The 23,070-nt window shown below is 43.4% G+C and overlaps 2 protein-coding genes across 2 annotated transcripts; both read left to right on the forward strand.

The window, feature by feature from the left end:
* Positions 1–2,368: 2,368 nt before the first annotated feature.
* LOC111946767 (olfactory receptor 4E1-like) lies at positions 2,369–4,389 on the forward strand. The gene has a single exon (XM_023950969.2). The coding sequence runs from the start codon at positions 3,454–3,456 to the stop codon at positions 4,387–4,389; it is 936 nt and encodes a 311-aa protein (XP_023806737.1). The 5' UTR covers positions 2,369–3,453.
* Positions 4,390–13,634: 9,245 nt separating this feature from the next.
* LOC144988599 (uncharacterized) lies at positions 13,635–21,003 on the forward strand. The gene is made up of 5 exons (XM_078939088.1): positions 13,635–13,899; positions 14,420–14,632; positions 14,841–14,976; positions 19,491–19,870; positions 20,556–21,003. Exons 1-5 carry the CDS (start codon positions 13,763–13,765, stop codon positions 20,890–20,892), a joined length of 1,203 nt encoding a protein of 400 aa, XP_078795214.1. The 5' UTR covers positions 13,635–13,762; the 3' UTR covers positions 20,893–21,003.
* The last annotated feature ends 2,067 nt before the right edge of the window (positions 21,004–23,070 follow it).

Raw genomic sequence — 23,070 nt, forward strand, 5'->3', positions numbered from 1 at the left:
AGTTAGTCTCTTGGTCAATGACAGCATGTGTGTTTGGGATAAACTTGCACCATTGATGAATAAACCTCCAACTCAAAGAGAGGCTTACCATGAGGGCAGTCTTTACTAAAACAATTCAGACAGGTATGCAAGTACTGAGCAATATATTATTTCTGGTAAACAATAATTTGATAGGATTACATTATCTGTGGCTCAGGAATGAATAGTAGATGAATACACCAACGTTGGAGGCTTAGTACCATGAGCATAATGCTACCATGAACCAAACGTACCCACGTTTAAGAGCTGGATGTGAACCATAGGCATAGCACTTCCTAGTAGTGGAAAGCACCCATGTTTAGGGCTTGATTGGAGCTATGTTTTAAAGCAATTGAAGCCTACCCGAAAAGTCTGCATTACAAAACAAATACGAGACAAAATTGTTTAAAAAACATTGGTTTGTAACCATCCACCCACAGAGGGTGGATGGTTTAAACTGCCTCAAGTGTAAGAGTTTAAATATCATTGGATCGTGTTTGCGAGTGAGAGAAAACTGGAGCATGAGGTCAACAGACGGATTGGAATAACATCCGCCATTATGCGGTCAATATACCGGTCCGTTGTGGTAAAGAGAGGGCTGAGCCAGAAAGCAACGCTCTCAATTTACCAGTCTTTGTTCCAAAACTCATCTATGTTTATGAGCTCTGGGTCACGACTGAAAGAAAAAGGTCTTGGATACAATCTTACAAAATGACCTTCCTCTGTAGGGTGTTACTTTAGAGATAGGGTGAGAAGCTCGGTCACCCAAAAAGAGCTCGCAGTAGAGCGGAAGCTCCTCCACATTGAGAGGAGCCAGTTTAGGTGGCTCAGGCATCTTTTTTGGATGCCTCCAAAACGACTCCCTGGGGAGGTGTTTCAGGCATGTCTAACTGGAGAAACTATGCACTGGAGAGACTACGTCTCTCGGTCGGCCTGGGAACACCACAGGGTCCCCCCAGAAGAGCTGGAGGAAGTGGCCGGGGAGAAGGGAAGTCTGGGTAGGGGTCAGCAACCCAGTACCTCATGGGCTACCGGCCTGCTTGATTGGTAGTTAATCCTGTTTCAGTAATTGCTGATCACCATGTGTGTTCCGTCCATCAGAAACTAGGCTGATTCAATCCATCTAATCAGCATCAACTGAAGTGGGGTTAGCTGCAAAACAAGCTTGGCGGTAGCCCACGAAGAACAGGGTTGGTGACCCCTGGCCTAGACTGTTTCCCCCGCTACCCGGTCCCAGATGAGTGGAAGAAGATGGATGACTGAATGGTTTGTAACCTTTAAGATTATGAGCAGACATAGGTAGGCTGCAGGAAAAGCATGAAATGCAAGACCAACATCAGCTATGCATTATGAAAATTACCAGAAGATGTCATATATAGGTACTTCTGAGCAGCATCAATGATGATGGTATTGGGTCTGATGCACAAGGTTTAGGCAGCTGTAAATCATTGTCTTAGTGTTGAAGAGAAGCTAGGAAAATTGTATGGCAGAGGTACTACAGACCCAGATGCTGAAACCCGGAAGGAACACAAGAGAGATATAAGGCAAGTAATTTTATTTATTTTGTTCTTGTAGGTGATCTCCCAGAGGTGATGTCTTCGGCCCGAGACTGCAGATGGCAGGAAGACGAGGTGTGGCTGGAGGGCTTCTGTGGAGGCTGAGAGGGCATGAACGGCTGGCGAGGAGAGCGTGGATAGAACAGGCGGTTCCAGAGGAAATCCCAGGTAGCACTTGTGATGATTGAGTCCTGGAAGAGAGGCGTAAAACAAATTACTAAACAGGATTAACTTTCTTGGCATCAACATGAGAGACCAGACAAGCACCATGGGGGATTAACGAACTGGCAATGAATACTGGCTGTGGATCTCCTTAAGAAGGCAGCAGGGCTGATGAGGTGAGTGGCAACAGCTGGGAATACTCCAGAGCAGAGAGGGGCGTGGCTGACGAGGTTAGTGGCAACAGCTGGGAATCCTCCAGACCAGAGCAGAGAGGGGTGGGGCTGACAGAGGCACCATGAAAGCCACAGGATTTTTGCTCTTTTATTTTCTACCACCTTCTGAGGTGTTTCCCATTTTGTCCTTGGGGTTTTCCAGTTGATATTCTGCACACATGTTCCTGTATATTATTCCCCCCACTTGATTGGGGCGCTCCATGTATGCTTTCCCTGCCAGCATCTTACTCCCTGCAGTTATGTGCTGGATTGTTTCAGGCATCTCTTTGCACAGCCTACACCTTGGGTCTTGTCTGGTAGATCCACACCTTGGGTCTTGTCTGGTGTGGTAAATCTGAGCTTCTATGGCTCTGGTGCTCAGGGCTTGTTCCTGAGCTGCCAGGATGAGTGCTTCATTGCTGTCCTGTAGGCCAGCCCTTTCTAGCCATTGGTAGGATTTCTTGATATCAGCCACTTCAGTTATGGTCCGGTGGTACATCCAATGCAGGGGTTTGTCCTCCCATGAGGATCTGTCCTCCTGCACTGTATCCTCTGCTCTCCATTGCCTGAGACATTCACTGAGCACACTGTCAGTTGGGGCCTTGAGCTTGATGTACTCATGCATCTTGGATGTTTCATCCTGGATAGTGGCTTCCACGCTCACTAGTCCTCTGCCTCCTTCCTTGCGGCTAGCATACAGTCTCAGGGTGCTGGATTTGGGATGGAACCCTCCATGCATGGTGAGGAGCTTTCGTGACTTAACATGCATGGTCTGTATCTCTTCCTTTGGCCTTATTATTTTTTGTTTAAAAATAAATGAACGGATGATACTTGGAATAATCCATATGCTATCTGTCCAATTATCTGAAAAAAACGAACCAAAACACACTTTAAATGCAGAGAGAAGACATAAAGAACTTATTTTTTTTACTATTGTCAGGATGATGCTCTTTGATTTTTGTTTATCAGTTGTTCAGTAGGGTTGATGTACACAGGTATATATATATATATATATATATATATATATATATATATTTTCCATTGGGTTTTCATTTAAAATGTCTGTTGAACACTGCACTTTTGGAAATGTAGCTATCACTCGTGCAGAAAGACTGTCTGTAAACAAGAGCTTCCCCAAAATTAGATATTATGATTAACTTTTTTCTTTTTTGAATAGTAATTCATTCTTTGTATTAACGAATTTCGTTTTCATTGTTGAAAACATTTAGAAGGATTTATCATTTTTATTTTTTAATTCAGGTGAAAAATCTCTTGGGTGGAGAATGTTGCGTAATGCGGAACTCTGCAAAAACAGAAGCAGCCCTCCAGAGATGTAACCTTAGGAGAGGGAGGAGTCCAAATAAAAGCAACTTTTCACAAACTTAGATTGAAGATCTGATTTATGATCTGTTCAACTCTGTGCTTCTTCTATCAGGACAGGCTGGTATTGGGGTGAATGTGGAATCATTCATGGACTCAATCTCTCAGCCTTTAGATTCGCTGTTATGGATTACGAGCATAACCTCACCCACATTAGAGTGGCCGGATATGTAGAACTCAACAAATTCAGACACTTTTTCTTTTGCATAATGTTTGTGGTTTATTCTTTGATCTTGTGTAGTAATTTTACAATTGTATACCTGATCTGTGTTCACAAAGACCTCCATAAGCCCATGTATATCTTTATTGCAGCACTGTTACTGAACTGCTGTGTTTTCAGCACCACTGTTTATCCAAAACTTTTGATAGACTTCCTGTCTGAAGAGCAAATCATTTCCTATTCTGCCTGCCTCTTTCAGTTTTTCATGTTGTACTGTGGATCTTGTTCAGAGTTTTTACTGCTTGCAGCCATGGCCTATGACAGATATGTGTCTATATGTAAACCTCTGAGATATGCAGCCATCATGAAGAAAAAAAACATTATTGTTCTGCTTATTTTTGCATGCCTTATACCTCCCCTTCACGTTTCAGTTTTAACAATCCTTAGTTCTAAGGCTAAAATCTGCAAATTTGATCTAAATGGAATATTCTGTAACAACACAATGTATAAACTTCATTGTTTGAGATCAAAGTTTTTGACTATATTTGGTGTAGTAGCTTTAGTAAATCTTTCGATTCTTCCTATGCTTTTCACAGTTTTTACATATACAAAGATATTTATAATTTCCTATCAAAGTTGTAAAGAGTTCAGGAGAAAGGCTGCTGAGACCTGTTTCCCTCACCTGCTGGTTTTATTCAGTTTCTCCTGCTTGTTTTTCTACGATGTCATTATAGCTCGAGTGGATTCAGATATTCCAGAAACTTTACGTTTTACTATGACATTGCAGATGATACTTTATCATCCTTTATTTAATCCTTTTATATATGGGTTAAAAATGAAAGAAATATCTAAATATTTAAAAAAGTTGCTGTGTCGAGCCAAACGCACAGAAAATATCTAATATGCATTGAGAATGAAATGGATGCATCTGTTAAAGCATTTATTCTAAATGTGATCACTAGGTTTTGTGCTGTTTGGGTTTAATTTCCTTTGTGTTAGTTTCACTTCACGTTTTGTGAAAAAAGACAATAAATCATTTGAAAAGTAGCAAGAAGCTTCAATAATGAGATCACATGGTTGCTAATTTATTGTGATTGAACATCCGGGTCCTTGTTTACATAGTTTATTGATGTTTCTAGTTTGTAACAAAAAAATATTCCAACTCTAAAGTTATTCTTGGAGAGCAGAAACTGAGCAGTAGTTGTCATTTAAAGAGAAAAGAACCCCTGGCCTCTAGAATCTTCAATACTTGTGACTATGTTTGTTGAATTTATACACATCATATTTTTTCATGTTAGATTCATCTCACTGCCGTGCTACATATTTTGTTATACTGGTCAAACATTTAAGTGGGTTAAGGAAAACTGAATGCTGTGTGGGTTTGCATGCTGAAAAGCTGTTTAACCCTTGTGCTATCCTAGGCACTTTACCGTTGGGAGTTGGGTCATCTAGACCCACTAGACAGTGCTCTGAACCTTTTTTCTTCAATGATTTGTGATCTTCACTGGTGTCCATGGATTACATGAAATCTTTCCACCTTTATCCACCTTTGTCATGGTAGGAAGAACACGTCAATGTAAGGGGGGGTCATCTAAGATAGCACCAGGGTTACACTAAGACTCTTAATAATGGTTCCCAAATTTGAAATATTTAGTAAAAGTTCAATTCAATTTCATTTTATTTATAAAGCCTAATATTTACAACACTGTCATCTCAATGGGCTTCAAACAGGTAGTTTGTGTAATAAATATGAATCAAAATGAACATAAAGTCATAGGATTCAAAAGCTAATGGCTAAACTAAACAGACTAAACTAAATTGGGCATCCCTGCCCTTAGACCCTCCTTCGCGGTAAGGAGAATCTCCTAAAGAAAAAAAAAAAAAGCTCAGGGGTGCCCACATGAAGGAGGGATCCTCCCAAGGATGGACAGGCGATGGACCAGAACTCTTAGAGATGAATTAGCTTATTTAACTCTACAACTACATGTTTAAATATTTCAGCAGATGAGCTTCATCCAGATGGAGTTGGGGGACGGCTGGAGGCGCCAGACGAGCCGGAGAAGAGGTCCACAGCCAACAGGAGCACAGATGAGCTAACTGGAATCTGGAATTACTGCCGCTCCCCCAGCGAGGAGTGGGAAAGAGGGACGATATGTGAATCGTGCTGCACAAACAGAGATGTGGAGAACTGAATGATAAATTAATGATCAGGAATAAAGGATAGACGGCGAGGAGAAGTAGATGGAAGTAGAGGAAAAAAAACAGTACACCATACGTTCCCAAGCTTCTGGTAAGAGTTAAGCTTAGGGTTCAGGTCAGGCTAAGCTTAAAAAAAGATGGGGGGGGGGGGGGGTAAAGGGGAGTTTTGTTAGTAGTCTGTTTTCGTCATGGACAGATTGTAGTGCAGGCAGGATCTGGAGGTCCCTTGAAAACATTTGTGTGGTTGCAATGGGATCAGATCATCCCTTGACGTGTGTGTGGCGCAACAGTCCGGTTGGGGGTGCCAAACTCCCAACCTAGAGGGCCAGTGGACTGCTCTTACTCTGGCCGCTACCCTTGGATCTGTCTGGCATGGGAGACCCTACCAGGAGCACAAAGCTCTAGCCAGCATTGCTATCCAGGTCATTAGACACGCAAGACCCCCTACCACAACAAGGTGGCAGTCCATGGGCACCAATTAGAAGGGGTCTTAGAGAGACAAGATATTCCATACTGTTGATCTGGAAATTAAATTATTTATAATTTAGAGCGAACAATTGATACATATGAGGTTCTGATCCAGTGTTAGTACTTTTTTTTGCTTGCTTGTAAGGGCATGAGGTCTTCTTCCTTCACAGCAAATATCTCCCTTGAGTTTTGCTTCCAAAATGTTGAGCCTGTATAGAAAATCATTAGTTGTGTGGGACGTGTTTATGAGGTAGTTTTCTTAAATTCAGATTATTTCATGGGGTTCAAGGAATACAATATTGAAACCTGATTGTTCAAGAACCAATAAAGCAACGTCTCCACTTATAAACATGATATATGAACACTAATGTGAAGCATACAGACATTGCAAAGGACAAAGTTGTGTCACTTTTGCAACTGCATAGGATGTAGCAGAACCCGCAGCGTCGCTTGGTGGACAGTAGAAGGCAACGCAAACTTGTGGGTTCTTGCTAGATGAATCCTCCTCATTGGTGTTTTCACCATGCACCTCCTAATGTTCCCTTCCTACGAGCTCTGAAGAGTTAAAATGGCCACTAGTCTCAGCAAACAGCACAGCATTGTTGTCATCCGTGATGAGACTTAAACCAAGGACCTTTACCAATATAACTAATGATAACAACGTTAGCCAACCTGTCTGATAGTCATGAAAGGATATACGCTGGGGCAATTATGCTGTAGCTACGTGTAACGGGCGCATATCTGTCTGGCTGCAATCCAGCTCGTAATGCGCGTCCGTTGACCCAAACGATCTGCGTTGTGTTCTTTTTGTGTTGCTGGACAAATGAGGAGAGTCTGGACCCAAGCATCTGCTGGTTGCTGCCCGTTTATTGATCACCACAGCGGGATCTGTACATCAAACAAAACAGATAACTTGGTGACATGTAGTTCTCTGGTTTGACACATGGGGTCGCAGTATCCTCCTCTCAGCCGTCTCAGCGCGAACTCAGAGAAAGCTTTTACAAAATAATAATAATAACTCAAAGTATTTCTTTTTACAGATATCAAAATAATATAAAATAAAAATACTTATAAGTTCTCAAAATATTAAAATACATGTAACTTAAAATAATATCCAGGACAACCAGCATTACCATCAATTACACAAAAACACATGAAACAGAGTCCATACCTGTACATCAAACAAAACAGATAACTTGGTGACATGTAGTTCTCTGGTTTGACACATGGGGTCACAGTATCCTGTTGAACAGAAAACCGGGAAACTTTCCACACGTGTCTTCGACAAACTTACAACATATCTGCAAAGTTTGCAGTGGACTGAAACAACATTCACCATACAAAGTAACAATTTCACTTCACCCCATTTCTGTTGCATTTTCAGCAGTAAACAACAAGTTAAATTCAAAATGAAAGCGGAGAACAAACGCATTACCTCCTCTCAGCCGTCTCAGCGCGAACTGAGAGAAAGGGGGTGGCGCACAAAACTAGAAAGTTCTCTTAAAGTGATAGTACAGATATTTCCACTCGTCTCAAAAATATATACACATCCTGATTATAAACAATATGAACATTTCTTAAAATATGTATAAAAAATTATCAGGATTTGGTGAAATTCAAAATAAATAAGAATATAAATTAAACTGTCAGTCTACCCTTGTTACATACACCCCCTCTGAAATTCACCAACATCCTGATTGGAGAACTACTTGGGATAAACACATGAAAGGCACATGTCCACCACTGGTGCAAACTGGCTCAAGAAACGGAAAGACCTAGTCTTCACATCAACTAAAAAGCTACCTCACAGCAAGGTTCAGGGAAAATAAAGGTTGACCAGGCCTTCAAAGTCCCCTAGAGTAATATGGCGCCGTGTACGCCATACAGCACTTGGCCAACAAAAGCACATGCCATAGACATATATGTGACATCAGTACTTAAATCTGAAATGTAACCTACGCTAAATGTTGTCCATAGATTACCATACAAACTCTGCTCCGCTGCCTCGCAAGAGAAAGAGTTCTGTCCTGACCCTGATGACCAGCCAGATCATGGATGCCAGACAATGCCTCAGCCTTCAAAGATTGAAGCAACACGTATTGGAGTCTTTTCTGCTTCGATAGAGGATCTTTCGTCACTCAATACAAAACACCATTACGAACCTCAAGTCTCTCCAACTGCTTGAATAGTCTGAGAACCATTGGACTAGTGTCATGTCTTTCACGCCTAGAAGGCCGTCGTCTGGCCACAACAAAAGGCAACACTTTAGAGATGATAGGATCATTCTCCTGACCTTGCTGTAACTCACAAACAGAGAGAGCAGGCAGCACATCTTGACCACCTGACAGTTGTTAAACATGCTGAACCAAGCAAAGTGCTCTGGACTCAGATGCATCAACCCAGTCACAATGCGCCTGACAAAAAGCTTTAAATGTTGCTGCCTCACAGGTGGTTGGAGACAGGGCAACACTCTGAGTTTGGCAACTGACTCTGAAAATGTCTTGCACTGAGTTCTCCCCCACAACACCAGCTTTCTCAACTAGAGCAGAATATGGCTCCTCCAACAGCCTGTGTCCAACTGTCTTTGCAAAGGGATCACGGCTTAATGCATCTGCCACAACATTCTTTTTCCCAAGCAAGTGTTTGAGTTCAAAGGTGTAGGATGCCAGCTTAGATACCCAACGAATCTCACATGCGTCGAGTCTTGGTTTGGTTAGAAGGTAAGTAAGCGGATTGTTGTCAGTCAAGATGGTAAAGGTACGACCTTTCAGCCAATGGCTGAACTTTTCACACACACTCCACTTGCGTGCTAAAAACTCCAGTCTATGAGCTGGGTATTTCCGCTGTGAAGCACTCAATGTTTTGCTAGCGAAATCGACAGGTCTGGCCGTGGATTGTCCTTTCGGCACCTGTGAAAGCACTGCCCCAAGTCCGTCAAATGATGCATCAACCGACAAAATCAAAAGCTCATCAAAATCTGGATGGGCAAGAATAACACACTCCAACAACATGGCTTTCAGCTGCTGAAAAGCATTCTTACAATCATCAGTCCAGTCAACTGAGGTGAGCTTACGGTAAGTGCCCTGGGATCTTCTGTCCTTTGCTGACCTTCCTCTCCTCTTCTGACCAGCTGTAAGTGCAAACAGGGGCTTGGCAAGTGAAGAACAGTGTGGAATGAAATGTTGGTAATAAAATACCATGCCAAGAAATTATTTGATCCATCGCACAGAGGGAGTAAAACCATCATCCTCCATTAGATCCCGGACCTCCATGTTAGTAATGACCTCCACCTTTGCAGGGTCAACTGACATGCCCATGTCACTGACTACATGACCAAGAAAGTGAACACGTTCCTGTAGAACATGACACTTTTTGGGTGCCAGTTTCAAATTATTCTCACGCAGCCTCCGAAACACCATCTCAAGCCTAGAGAGTGCCTCATCTTCTGAAGGTGCGAAGACAAGAAGGTCGTCAAGGTAACACAGCAGCTTGGTGAAGTTCATGTCGCCAAATATCCCGATCATCATCCTCATAAAGGATGCCGGGCTATTACACAGACCTTGCGGCATGCGATTGTACTCATGCAGCCCGAGAGGAGTGGTAAAGGCTGTGTATTTTTTGTCATCCTCATGCAATGGAATATTGAAAAACCCAGAAGTCAGATCCATTGTACTGAACAAACAATTGCCACCAAGGGCAGCCAAACAGTCAGATTGGTGTGGTAAGGGGTGGGCATCCTTCAATGTTCTGGCTTTTAACCACCTGAAATCAGTGCAGATCCGCAATCCCCCGTCCTTTTTCCACACCATGACCAAGGGAGAGGCGTACTCACTTGAAGATTTCCTGATAATCCCCTTTTCCTCCATGTCTGTTAGAACTTGTCTCAACTTCTGATAGTGAGCTGGTGGGACTCTCCGATATGGCAACCGAAAGGGACGATCGTCCGTGAGACAAAAGCGGTGTGTATAACCCTTAACCTCCCCACAGTCCAATGTGTGCCTGGAGAAAATGTCCTGATACTCAGCGACTAGCTGCATAAGCCTATTCTTGCAGTCCTCACTGACACAGGTCGAGTCAATGTCAATGTCACATAGCCCCAACTCTGAAAGACTAGGAACCTGTTGGGGATTGGGACTAGACCCGTGTGAAACATCGGGTACCTCATTCTCTGCACAATGGTCACTCTTTGCTCCAAAAGACTCTCCTGATATTGGAGTATTTCGTTCTCTCTGCCAAATGCAACCCCTGAAAGACATTCAGATCCTCACAGGCCACACACGGAGACACAATTTGCAATTCCTCCTCAATGTTACAGGTTTATCAGACGGGTTCACAACTGTCATTGGCACCCACCTATCACCCCAGAGAGATGTGACCAAACGACCCACAAGAACACCTCTTGGCATGGTCTTTGAACCAGTCGGTTCCACAACAACAGTGCTGCCTGGTGACATAGGCACCTGAGCTGGGAGTTTGCCCCACACCAAATGCTCATGTTGCGGGAGAAGTGTCACCGCTTGGGTGAGTTTGACAGTGCCTATCTTTTCTGGACAAGAGGTCCCCCGCGAGGGTTCCACTGTGGTGAACATTGACAAAAAGCGTTCAACCTCAGGATCAGGCTGGGGGCCATGTCTGGATGTAAGATTCCCATGTCCGGCGTCATTCTTCAAGTGATGAATCATGTGTTTAATGACATTAGAACCCAGAATGACATCATGATGTTGACCAGGCACAACTAATGTAGGTACAACAAAGTTGAGGCCATAAATGTCAAATTCCAAATCATAGAAACCCTCAGGTTTTGTCTGCAAACCACCAATTCCAACCAAAATTAAGTTCTCCTCAGGTTGCTGTTTCTCTGGCAAAACACAAGCAGACCTGAGCTTTTCCACTGCTTGTAAGCTGATGCTGCAAGCCATGGAGCCTGAGTCTAGCATGCCCTTAAACTGAACGCTGTGATTAACAAGAACTGGGGCATAAAACAGCTCACTAATGGCTTGAATCGTCTGAGTAGCTTGAACTACAATTTTGGACCCTGTAGGTGATTTTGCGCAACTGTCCTCATAAAGCTGTGCTAAATCAGTGGCTTCACTGAGGGATTCATCCTTAGCCACACCCACACCACCCCTCACCTGATGTGGGTCTGTTAGTTTAACGGCTGATTCTGCACATCAGAGCTAGCAGTCGGCTGAACCCGGTTGTGCTTTGACCATTGGGGACAGTCCCTTTTCTTTTTTTTTCTTTTTTTTTTTTTTAACTTGTCCTGTCCAACAGCTGGGCAGTCAGATGAGAGCTGAGGGCCTCTTGTGTTGGACATATTTTACTTTAACAAGAGGGGTTATTAATCTTCAGACAAACCAAGGGTATGTCTGAATAAACCCCTTTTGTAATTGAGGCCAAACTTTATTAATTTCAATCATGTCTGAAAATCTTTGGTGTTGGACCGGACGGAAAAGGAAAGAGGGGAAGAAGAGAGAGGGACGTTAGAGAGAGGGGGGGTAGGGGGTGATAATAGGAGGGGAAGGGGGATAAGACCATGAAGCAGCATAAAGCAACAAGTTTACTGGTTGTTAATCATTATGGTAAGGTTCAAATGTAGAAAAAAAAAAAAAAAAGGGGCGGAGCCTGTCCACACACACACTCAAATGTTATAAACACACCTGCTAGCTGCAAAAATGTCCACCTGTCGACATGTACACAAAACAGATAGTGTTCACACGCATACTTATGCCTTAAAACCAACTAGTGTGAAATATTTCAGTCATTCAGTCATGCAAACTGTTAGTGCAAAGGTGAGCTGACACCAGTGCTCAGGTGAGTGTTTATGTTCTTCTAAAATGGATGGTGGAAAACAAGGAGGGAGAGTGCCCAGCCATCCCCACCCCAAGACCCCCACCGCAGCAGCAGCGGCAGCCGGAATCCCCCCAACGCCACACGGGAACCGGCAGGGAACAACCGCCGCCCGGGCGACCAAGCCCGCCACCCAGGCCAGGGCCAGCAGGGCCGCCGCAAGGCCCCCAGAGCCAGAGGCCAGGGACGCACGGAGGGAAAGAGAGCGCCGCCCCAGCCCAACCAGGAGAGCAGCCCCCCCGCCGCGCCGGGAGAACCCAACGCAGGGCCCCACCGGAGAAGGACGCCCACAGCCCCAAACGAGCACCCCACCACCACCCAGGAGTTCCGGGCATCCCCCCGCCCCAACCCCAGGTACGAGCCAGGACCCCCCAAGGGAGACCCGCTCCGCACTCCTGGCAGCCACCCGCCCGGCCCACGGTTGGTCCAGGGAGGAGCGAGGCAGGGGCCTGCCGCCCCCGCCCAGGAGGGGGGAACCCCGGGGAAAAAAGAGGGCCCACAAGAGGTGTTGTAAATATGGCCCGACCAGGCTCGGCCACAGTTGGAAATTTGGCGGGGCCCAGCACTCAGGAGCAAGGACCAGAACCCACCCCCCAGGGACCAGACACCCCCGGCTCAGATGTAATGTGAACCCCCCCACCGCGCGGAGAGAGCACCGCCGGGCCAAGGAAGGCGACACCCCGGGGACACGGCCGCCGCTGCAAAGGGGCCCGTACCCCCCACCAGGGAAGAGGTAGGGGACAGACGGACCCAGGTCCCACCTTCCTTGCAAAATGTGTGTGCGTGTATGTGTGTTTGAAAGGGTGTGTGTGTGCATGTGTGTGTGTTTATGTTGGGATGTATATATTGAGGGGGGAGGGGTGTGTGTACTAAGGGGGGTGCGGTTAAAATTGGCGGGTAGGGCACTAAGGGGACATCTCCTGATTACTCACAGTGACAGTCCCTTTTCCAGTGACCTGGAGCCAGACATTTAAGGCACCGCTGTTCACGTTTGCAATGAGATAAAGTAGAATGATTTGAAGCCCCACAAACCCTGCACACCTTCTGATGAGAGTGAGGCGCTGTGGTGGGTTGCGGACTTGTAACTGTCTGGGTCTGCTGAGTGACCAGCCGGTCGAGCAGACTCACTAAACTCCTCATGCAATCATTGTCAGGAGCAACAGGCAAGTGCGGAGTCATAACTGGTGCCACAGAAGTGCCGTGTGAAGTGCTGTCATCAACTGCCGGTACATGATACTGTGAATGAACTTTGCGTGATGGCATGTTCGAATCAGCAGACTTAATAGAAGAAACCTGAAACTTCCTTTCTTGCACATACTCATCAAGCCTTTCTTATATTTCACGAGCTGACCATTTCTCTGCAGATTTGAACTTGAAGACATGGTGCAGGGATGGTGTCTGGGCAATGCTTAACAAACACCTTTCTTACCTCATGGCCTGGGTCATCCAAATTGCGGCCCTGCCTTGCCAAGCCTTCAACTTCCACATCAACTGTATTATTCAGTCTGATCCAGTACTCCATAGCTTCCTCGTCTGGCATTGGCAAAGTATTGTAAAAATCAGCTAGAGGCATATTTGAGTATGACACAGGGCTAAAATGCTGTTTTAGCATGTCAAAAATCACCTGAGGCTTCGAGGCGTGGTGGAAATATTTTTTATCTTCACCTCAAGTGGTCACAAATCTGTCTGCATCTCTAGAGACACAAAGGAATGTCTCAAATACCAATAATGGTAATAGAAGCGCCACCAAAACAGAAATGAGGGAGCTTTTCAGACCAACTCCACCAACCTCCCGCGCTTTTACTCCGTGTACAACCACCAGAGGGATGCAGCAGTCTCTGCGCTTTGAGACACAGAGACACTTCGGGAACTGGGGACCCAGACCGAGAAAGAGGTAAGCTTCGGGCTGAACAAAACTTTTTGTATAACGTCCAAAGGGAGCAAATGTTAGCTAGCTGAAGATTACTTAAACAATAAAACAAACTCAAACTAGCAGGGCGCGTCATGTTCAAATGGACTTATGGAGAAAACGCGCTAGCCAACAACGGTAGCGATGTTGCCTAGCTGTGTGCTTTGTTACACAACGCCGAATTTAGCTTTTGTTTATAGATGCCGATCACATGCGATCTGAGCGGATGGTTAATTCCATAAGCCCCATATAACAACAGGGGCTAACAGAACCTCTGCGTAAATCACTGGATCTGAACAACTTTAACTGTTGAGAAAACTCTCCACGTAACACATGTCAAGAACGATGTTTAGTGCGGGTGTAGGTAGCATATGTGCTCGGCCTGTCAGATCGGCTCGGGAGCTTGCAACTACTGATATAAATGTACTCACAGATACATTTTTATTTCAAAGAGTGTTGTCATTTTGCACCTTGAAAGGTTATGAATGTATGTTTTCTTTTTTAGGGCAAAAACACATTATCACGACACCTTCAACAAAGATGTCATCCTCCTTCCCAAGCCAGGAAGCTGCGCTGTGGTCAAACACCGTGCAAAAAAAAAATTGTATGAAAAAGGACACGTCATCAATGGATTTGAATTCCAGAAGAGCTGGGATCTCAAAACTGTTATCGAAAAAATTAGAGAGGCCTTTGGAGGAAAACTGTCCCCTGAAGTCGAGTAAGACGTCTTTCCATTTATTTGTCTTTATTTCTCTCTTTTTTTAAAAACTATCTTTCAGTTGTAGTCTCGGGGTTTATACATTCCCTTTTCATATGAAATTAATATAAAGAGAGACAGTATTGTCCAATTTTTGTTATGTTTATTATTCAAGGGTGAATGGTAACTGTTTGCTTTTAACTTTCCATTTTGGTGACATGTTTTTCAGGTTGGAGTTTCTGATGGCATGCGGCAGTCGGCTGGTTACCCCCAAACTTGAGGCGGGGCAGGACCTGGATGCCATTCTAATCCATAAAATATACAAATCCAAAGTGCTGTATGTCAGACCTTCAAAACCAATTGTGGTATGTGGAATTACAGTACTCTTATTCAGGGTCTCATTTGAAAATGTCCGTTAAACATTATATTAATACTGTAATTGACCCACATCAGAAATTGTATGTATTTTTATGTTAACCAACCCTTAATGGTGCCTTATTACCTCGAAACTTAGATTCCAACTGATTGCATGCAGAATCTGCTATTCCATGTAGCTAAACACACGTGCCGTGACATATGTGCTCGATTGGCCATTCTGCTTTTCAATCAAGTGATGTACTACTACATGTACTACATGTTGAGAAGGATTATTCGCTGACAGCTCATTATTACAATTATTTTTTTTTATTATTTTGTTTATTTTGATGATGCCACTATCTATCCACATGTCAGAAGTTGCCTTTAATGTAGTAGTGATCAGGGCATGAGGTCAGTACACTACCAAAACTTTATTGATCTGTATTGATGAATCTTGGTGTCACTTAATAGGGACACATACTCAATCCTAAATCTTTTTGCCAGCAAGCTAGTTTAGACACCACTGTGATTCTGATTACCAGATGTTTAAATATAATACTGTTATTTACAGTTATATTTTACACTTTAGTCCAAATGTAAAATGTCTGATAGTCTTAAAATAAAAAAAAATGATGAAGTATTTATAAGGTAAGAATTGAAGTTACATTGCAAGTTTATTTTTCCTTATGTTCTTGTCTTTGCGGTAATCTTTTTTTAACTATTAAAAGTAATAGGCCCATTATTTTGATAATTAGTTGATCCTGTTTCATGGAAGAAAGTTGCCCAGGTTTGGAAACCACTCACAAGGCATTGATGACGATTTGGTAATTAATACTCAAAATTAAGTAAGACATTTGAACCAAGAGCTAAATTGAAATGTCAAATTAAAACTAAGAGTAGCAGGATCACTGACTTTGTTAGCTGGTGTGAAGTTAACCACCTGCTGCTTAACACCACCAAGACAAAGGAGCTGATCCTGGACTTCAAGAGGTCCTCACCATCACAGTCACCGGTGAACATCCAGGGTTCAGACATTGAGGTCGTGGACACATTTAAATATCTGGGTGTTCACCTGAACAACAGACTGGACTGGTCCAACAACACGGATGCTCTGTACAAGAGTGTCATGTCCGCTGCAGCACTCACCTTGTTTGGCCAGGCTTCCGGTGGGAGCAATCAGGCTCCATGGAGGACACCTGGTCATGCCCCTTCATAAGTCCACGCCTGTGCTGCACTCATTGCCGGAACGTCAGTCTTCTCTGATTCATTCCAGCTAAACTGTCCACGCATCCGCACGGATCGTAAGCTACCGTCACGCCACGCCACCGCCTCGCCTCGCCATCGCCATCGCCTTGCCTTCTCCTCGCCTTCTCCATCCACACGGATTTGCATTGTAAGCCAAAGACTTTCCATTGACTTTATAAAGTGGAGATTCCTCTGCCGAGGTCTCCTAGTGTTTACAACTTCATCACAGGCATCCAGGCTCTCTCCCCCCTCCCAGCTCTGTCCGCTCATTTCCTCTCACGGCTGTGAGTCTACCAAGTCCTGCTCCCCCTGCTGGCGGGAGGTTTCCACGCTCCCTCATCACTCCAACCCTCTGACCAGGACAATAAACACTATTTAACCTTTACTCTTGGGTTTGCTTTCTGGCTGTCCTCGACTAAACCTGACAAAGAGGGGCCAGAGTCGCCTTCACCTGCTGAGGAGACTGAGGTCCTTTGGCGTGTGCAGACAGCTGCTGAGGACCTTTTACGACACTGTGGTAGCCTCAGTGGTCCTTTATGGAGTTGTGTGCTGGGCGGGGGGCAGTGCAGGCAGAGACTTGAAGAGGCTTAACAAACTGGTTAGGAAGGCCGGCTCTGTCCTGGGCTGCACACTTGAGTCCATCGAGGAGGTGGCGGACAGGAGGATGTTAGCTAAGCTGACATCCATCATGGATAACCCCTCCCACCCCCTGCACAAAACTGTAGAGGCGCTGTCCAGCTCCTTCAGCACAAGACTGTTGCACCCTCAGTGTAAGAAGGAGCGCTACCGCAGGTCATTCCTCCCCACAGCCATCAGACTGTACAACACAGTGTCAAAGTGACACTCCACGGTTCCAGGGGTGTTTTTCTGTTTAGTCATTGATTCATTTACTTTTGTTGTAGTTGTTGTTTTTCAATTTTAAATTGTTTTTTGTTCCTGAACAGTTGTTTGTTTTTGTTTTTGGTGTGAACTTCATTAGTTATTTCTGTATTTTGAAAAAATTTGTAATGTTTTTTTACACTTTACATGTTTTGCAGACCGCATGTTTTCTACACTTTTGCAGCTGTATTTATTTAATATTTAATATTTATTTCTTTATTTTATCAGAATCTCATTTTTGATAATAGTTTTTCATAATAATTTTAGTAATATTTTTAATTATCTAATATACCGTAAATTCCAGACTACAAAGCGCACCCGATTACAAGCCGCACCCACCCATTTTCACGTGTATAATTACTTTTATACATACACAAGCCGCGTCAGAGTACAAGCCGCACATGTGTTAGGCGACATACAGATCACGTCCTGAATCCCAGAGTGAGTGCAATTTATTAGCACACCGTGGGTGGAGTTAGCTTTGACTCAGACTCATGTATTTGAATATGTCAACATCTGTCAAACAGCATGGACCTCTATTCGGTTCACAAGTTCCTCAGTTATGGTGTTTTTATTTCATTTTTTTTTTTTTACTTATTGACAATCTAGGTATCATACATAAAATTACAAACAGTAACCATATAATCAACATTACATCCCTCAGTTATGATGAGGAAATTTACATCCGCGATTCCCCATTTCCCATGAGTCTTAGGGGCTAAAGGCGGGGCCAACGCCCGGCTCGCCATACTGTTGTGCGTGTTTAAGAATGACCAAGTATCAGCAGTGCATGGAGGGGTGAATGGGAAAAGCTCTCCTTCCGCTTGTGTCGCGGCAGCGTTATGGGAGTAACAGGGCTGGTTGAAAAAATACACCAGTAAAATAAAGCAGCGGCGACTGAAAAGCGCGCGCCTCAGTGCGGCGCGTGCGTCAGAAGTCAGAAGCCTCTGCGCTCCGCGCTCGCCCCGCGCACTCCTTGTCTCCCCTTCCTATCTACTCCGACACCTCTGGCCAGGGCGGTTTCAAGGAGGAGCACTTCGTCCCCATTGCGCCGGTGGATGGAGCAAATCGTGTCTGTGCAGACCAATCGAACTTAATACTGTGCGTTTTGTGTATGAGGGGCGGATGCGTTGTTACGTGTGGGAGCCATCAGACTGCCATCGGCCCCGCAGCTCTATGTGATGAGCAGCAGGACATGTCTCCAGCTCACACGGAGGCTGTGAGCTTTTCAAAGCAAAATTCCGCTCAGTCCTTAAAAACCGTAAAAACGATCAAGTCGATTTGTGTTTCCAGTCGTGTCCCGACAAAATAAAGGCTGATGTTATTCCGACATCTTTACGTGCAGCCAGCCGAGTCACTATGACTCAGAGGTAAATTCACTCCATGCGCTGTTCTCTCCGTCACGCAGCTGACCGGCTTTTCCAAACCCGTTGGTGATGGTGGATTTTTTTTACGCTGCTTTTAACGATTGCTTTTAACTTGAAAGCTGCATCATACTGTAATGGCGATCACGTGCACGTTGGGTCTAATGGCACCAAAGGATTCTGGGATGCGGCCGGGCATGCGTGTTTCGTTTTGTTGAACCATGACTGAAGTGTCTAAGACCTGAAGTCAAGTCCATGCTGTTTGGCTGCTAAGAGGTGTGTTGAAAAATAAATGACTTGTGCTTAGTGTTAGATTGAGAATTCGAACCACTCACTGAGTCCTAAAGTACGTGCACGGCGGCCGCCAAATAAATCCATAAATCAGCCGCGTCACTGAATAAGCCGCAGGGCTGTAAGCGCAGGAAAAAAGTAGCGGCTTGTAGTCCGGAAATTACGGTAAATGTAATTTGTGATGTCCTTTATTGATGTTATATTATATAGATAGATAGATTATTTCATAATGTCGTGTTGCTGCCACAGAAATGAAATTTCCCCATTGTGGGATTAATAGTCATCTATCTATCTATCTATCTATCTATCTATCTATCTATCTATCTATCTATCTATCTATCTATCTATCTATCTATCTATCTATCTATCTATCTATCTATCTATCTATCAAATAAGACCCCTTTACCCATAGAAGGTTATCACACATGGAAACATCTTTCTTTCAGGATCCATTTTACAGCTTGAAGCAAAAAAAAGCATTTCGAAAGTGTAAGAACAGTTTTCCAGAGATGCCTCCTTTTAAAAGCTCTATTTTAGAAAAAGTTTTGGAAACCCAGGCAGTGATAGACAAAGCAGTGTCTGGATTGGTCATGTGACTTTCTTAAGACACATGCATCAAAGCTGTGGTTAATTGTGTTGCTTTTTAGACAGAAGTAAACTCAATAGAAAAAATAAACTTTCCAGATATTTTGATTTATTTCTGTTTCCCTTTAAAATAAAATAAATAATGTTTTCTTTTAAAGGAGGATGAAACAGGCTGCAGCAGTGAGGATGACAAAGATGCTGAAAGCACATTTTCCCCAAAAGAACTGAACTCGTCTTCTCAAGGCCAACCCTCAAATCCAACTTGGGACAGTTTTAGTAGTTTGGCGGCTGCCTTCACACAAAATTGTACCACTGTGATACAATCAGATGTACAATCAGATGTCCCCAGTCAACACTCTGTTTCCTTACCGGCAAGCTGTATTTCCAATGCTCAGCTTTCTACCATCTCTTCAGAAGGAACATCTGGACTGTCAGATAATTGCAGTAGTTACCTGACAGTGGTTGCTGCTCTATCTGATGCATCTTCTGATGACGAAGAACTAAATAAGGCCATTCTAGCAAGCCTGCAAACTGAAAGGTGAGTACAAAATTTGTGTTATCTAGGAGAAAATTGTAAAAATGTCATTTTTTTATTGGTAGTTATGTACATGTATATTCAGAAAACAATAATTGCTCATTCAAACCGTAGAATTAGCTGTGCCATTACTGTTATTTCAGTTTTAGAAAAGTCATGACATTGTGTCTCTGCATTGGACACATCAGTTTTGGTGATTTTTTTTTTCATTTAGATAAATGTTTGTTAATTTACCTATAACAGGGGTCTGCAACCTGAGGCTCGGTAGCCAGATGTGGCTCCTTTAACCCTCCATTGGGGCTCTTTGATTTAAGAAAAAATTCAGTTTACAATTTAAAAGAGAAATTAAATAAAACTTTGGTCTGTTTTTGATTTTGAACTACAGACTTTCCTATTAAAACTACAGCTTAGAAAGTATTTCCTAACAATGAAATCTATTTGAATACATGAGAAACTCTGCTCTGTTTGTTTACCAAGGATGAAAAAGGGCCATTTTTTATTTTGATATTCTCTCAAAAGTGTCAGAGCCAAATTGTAATTTATCTGATTTAATTTTCAAAGTGAAATTGTAGGATTTGTAACATTTTTTTTCTGATATTTATCTTTTAAATGACAAATTTTACAGTTGTCAACAATCACAAGGCTCTTAATCTTTGTGCTAACTTTTAACTTTTTTTATTTGTTTCAGCTGTCCCCCTACATGTTCTGTTCCAGTAAAAGATCTTCTGCAAGACTTGGCGAAACAGATAAACCATCTTAAGAATTCCAAGTTCAATATTAACCGAAACACAGTGCTTGATGGAGCCATCAGAGGTTTTAAAAGAGGAACATGCGATCCATGTAACACCATGTCCGTCAGGTTCTCTGATAATATGGGTGTACACGAAGAGGCTGTTGACCTAGGAGGTCCAAGAAGAGAATTTCTAAGACTTTTAATAGAAGCTCTGCCACAATCTCAAATGTTTGAAGGAGAAGAAGGTAGAATGAACTTGGCTCTTAACAGCACTGGTAAGTCTGCACTGTAATCTGAGGCTCATAATATTTTTCCCTATTTTTGTTAGTTTCAACATTTTAAATATATTGATTGTGTGATTTCTTCTTTTTTTTTTAAGCTATGAGAGAAGACAGATACTTCATTGCAGGCAGAGCCATTGCTATGAGGTGCCGTGTAGGACATTATTCAGAATTAGCATTCATAAACACATATGAAATCTCTCACACACACTAGTGAAATGCTTGTATACATACAACTGAAAATATATTCATTCACATACACGTGTGAAATCTCTCACATACACATGTGAAATGCTCTCACACACACTATCGAAAATGCTCTCACACACACTAATGAAAATGCTCTCACATACACATGTGAAAATGCTCTCACACACACTACTGAAAATGCTCTCACACACACTACCAAAATACTCACACACACTACTAAAATTTTCAATAGAAACGACGGAAGGCATTTCAGTAGAGACAGTTTTTTTTAAACTTTGTTAGAAACGAAGTTGGTCGACGGAAGGCATTTCAGTGGAAACGAACCTGTGTCCGAATTCCTGCCCTAATCCCTAATTACAAAAACCCTATATAGTGCAGCACTATATAGTTCTCTATATAGTTCTCTGAATTTTAAAAGCAATTTGGACACCCATGCTCACTACTTTTTTCTTTCGGGTGTTGTTCATAAGGTGCTTGACACGAAAACAAATTGGCGCATTACCGCCACCACCTGGTCTGGAGGCGAACTACTCCTATTTAACGCAGAGAATGACACCTATTTGTCAGAGTAAAAACACAATAAATATGGACATTTTACAAAGACTGCTCTGTTCTGATCATGGAAAACGTGGCTGATTTATAAATAATTAAATTACAAACACTTTGGTGTTGATTTAATGTATTTGTTCATAAATAAACCCCCAAATGGCAATATTTATTTTTGTGCCGCTGAACGATTAACCGGCTCTTGCGAGGAGGCATTTTTCTTCTGTAGTTTTCTCACACCTTACTAAAAATGGCTTTGAATATGAATCTGTCCGTGTTCATGGCAATAATTCAACCATTTTTCGTGAGATTATTTTGTATCGGCACGCAGATCTGAACACCATGCGTGTCTCACGATGAAGCTCCTTTGAGGTTCTTTTCTGCTTTATCAATTGACATCATGTCCTTGCCAGGAAACCTGCTCCTTCCTTCCTCATCCAGCGCAGTGTTGCCAGATAGAGTCACAGCTCTTTCATCCTTCTGCTGTCCCAACTATCGTGCGTGCTCTCTGTGGAATACACTGGGAGCGCGGGGAAAAATAACTCTCAGCTGCAGAGGATGTGAACAGGTGAACAGGTAGAGAGGAGAAGCAGGTAAAGAGGCGGGGGAGGGGCTTTGGCTTCAAACCCTGTCAGAGAGATGACAACGCGGGCGTCAGATTCAGACGCAGCTTTCCCTGCGGGAGTTGAAGCAGAGACTTTCCCTGGGATGATTTTATGAACTCAAACATGGAAACATGATTACCAAGTAGAACTCTTCAAGATAATAAACCTGATCTCTCCACATTCTCAGTGTCTACCATGCATTGATGCACACATCGCTCCATGCAGCGATCAGACCATAACCTCTAGCTGGTAGCTCCGCCCACACGCGACCGCGGTATCAGGCTTTAAAGAACACAATTTCTAAGAGGCGGGGCGGGGCGTTGCACACCCCTAACAACAGGTTAGATGACAGTGGCCATTAGGCGTCTCTACCTGGTGCTTTCACGGAGCTTCAGTACATAAGACTCCAAAAGCCGCAAAGCCTAACGTGGTCCGCTAATATATATTCATGATTCATGATGATTCCCGCGGGTTTTATTTCTGCCGCCCGTTCCCGCCCGCAGCACAATTCAAACCGCCCAATCACGCGAGATTTTGGCAATCCCAATGCAGCCCTCTACATCGATCCACACTGGTTTTTCGTAGAGACTTCTGGGAAATTTCTAGTGCAGGCTGCCGATACACATCACCATAGCAACGCTTTTGACTGCCGTTAAATCTCGCGATAATCAGCCAACTTCCGTTTCTACTGAAATGCCTTCCGTTTCTATCGAAATTTTCAGTAGTATGTGTGAGAGGATTTTCACATGTGTATGTGAGAGCATTTTCAGTAGTGTGTGTGAGAGCATTTTCAGTAGTGTGTGTGAGAGCATTTTCAGTAGTGTGTGT

The sequence above is a fragment of the Oryzias latipes genome, chromosome 21 (genome assembly GCF_053564925.1).
Source record: "Oryzias latipes strain Hd-rR chromosome 21, Olatipes_Hd-rR_3.1".
Classification (NCBI taxonomy): domain Eukaryota; kingdom Metazoa; phylum Chordata; class Actinopteri; order Beloniformes; family Adrianichthyidae; genus Oryzias; species Oryzias latipes.

Coding starts and splice junctions, on each gene's coding strand:
- LOC111946767 (XM_023950969.2), top strand. CDS start 3,454: ATGGATTACGAGCATAACCTCACCCACATTAGAGTGGCCGGATATGTA.
- LOC144988599 (XM_078939088.1), top strand. CDS start 13,763: ATGAGGGAGCTTTTCAGACCAACTCCACCAACCTCCCGCGCTTTTACT. Junction 14,977..19,490: donor GACCTTCAAAACCAATTGTG/GTATGTGGAATT, acceptor TTTCTTTTAAAG/GAGGATGAAACAGGCTGCAG. Junction 19,871..20,555: donor GCAAGCCTGCAAACTGAAAG/GTGAGTACAAAA, acceptor TATTTGTTTCAG/CTGTCCCCCTACATGTTCTG.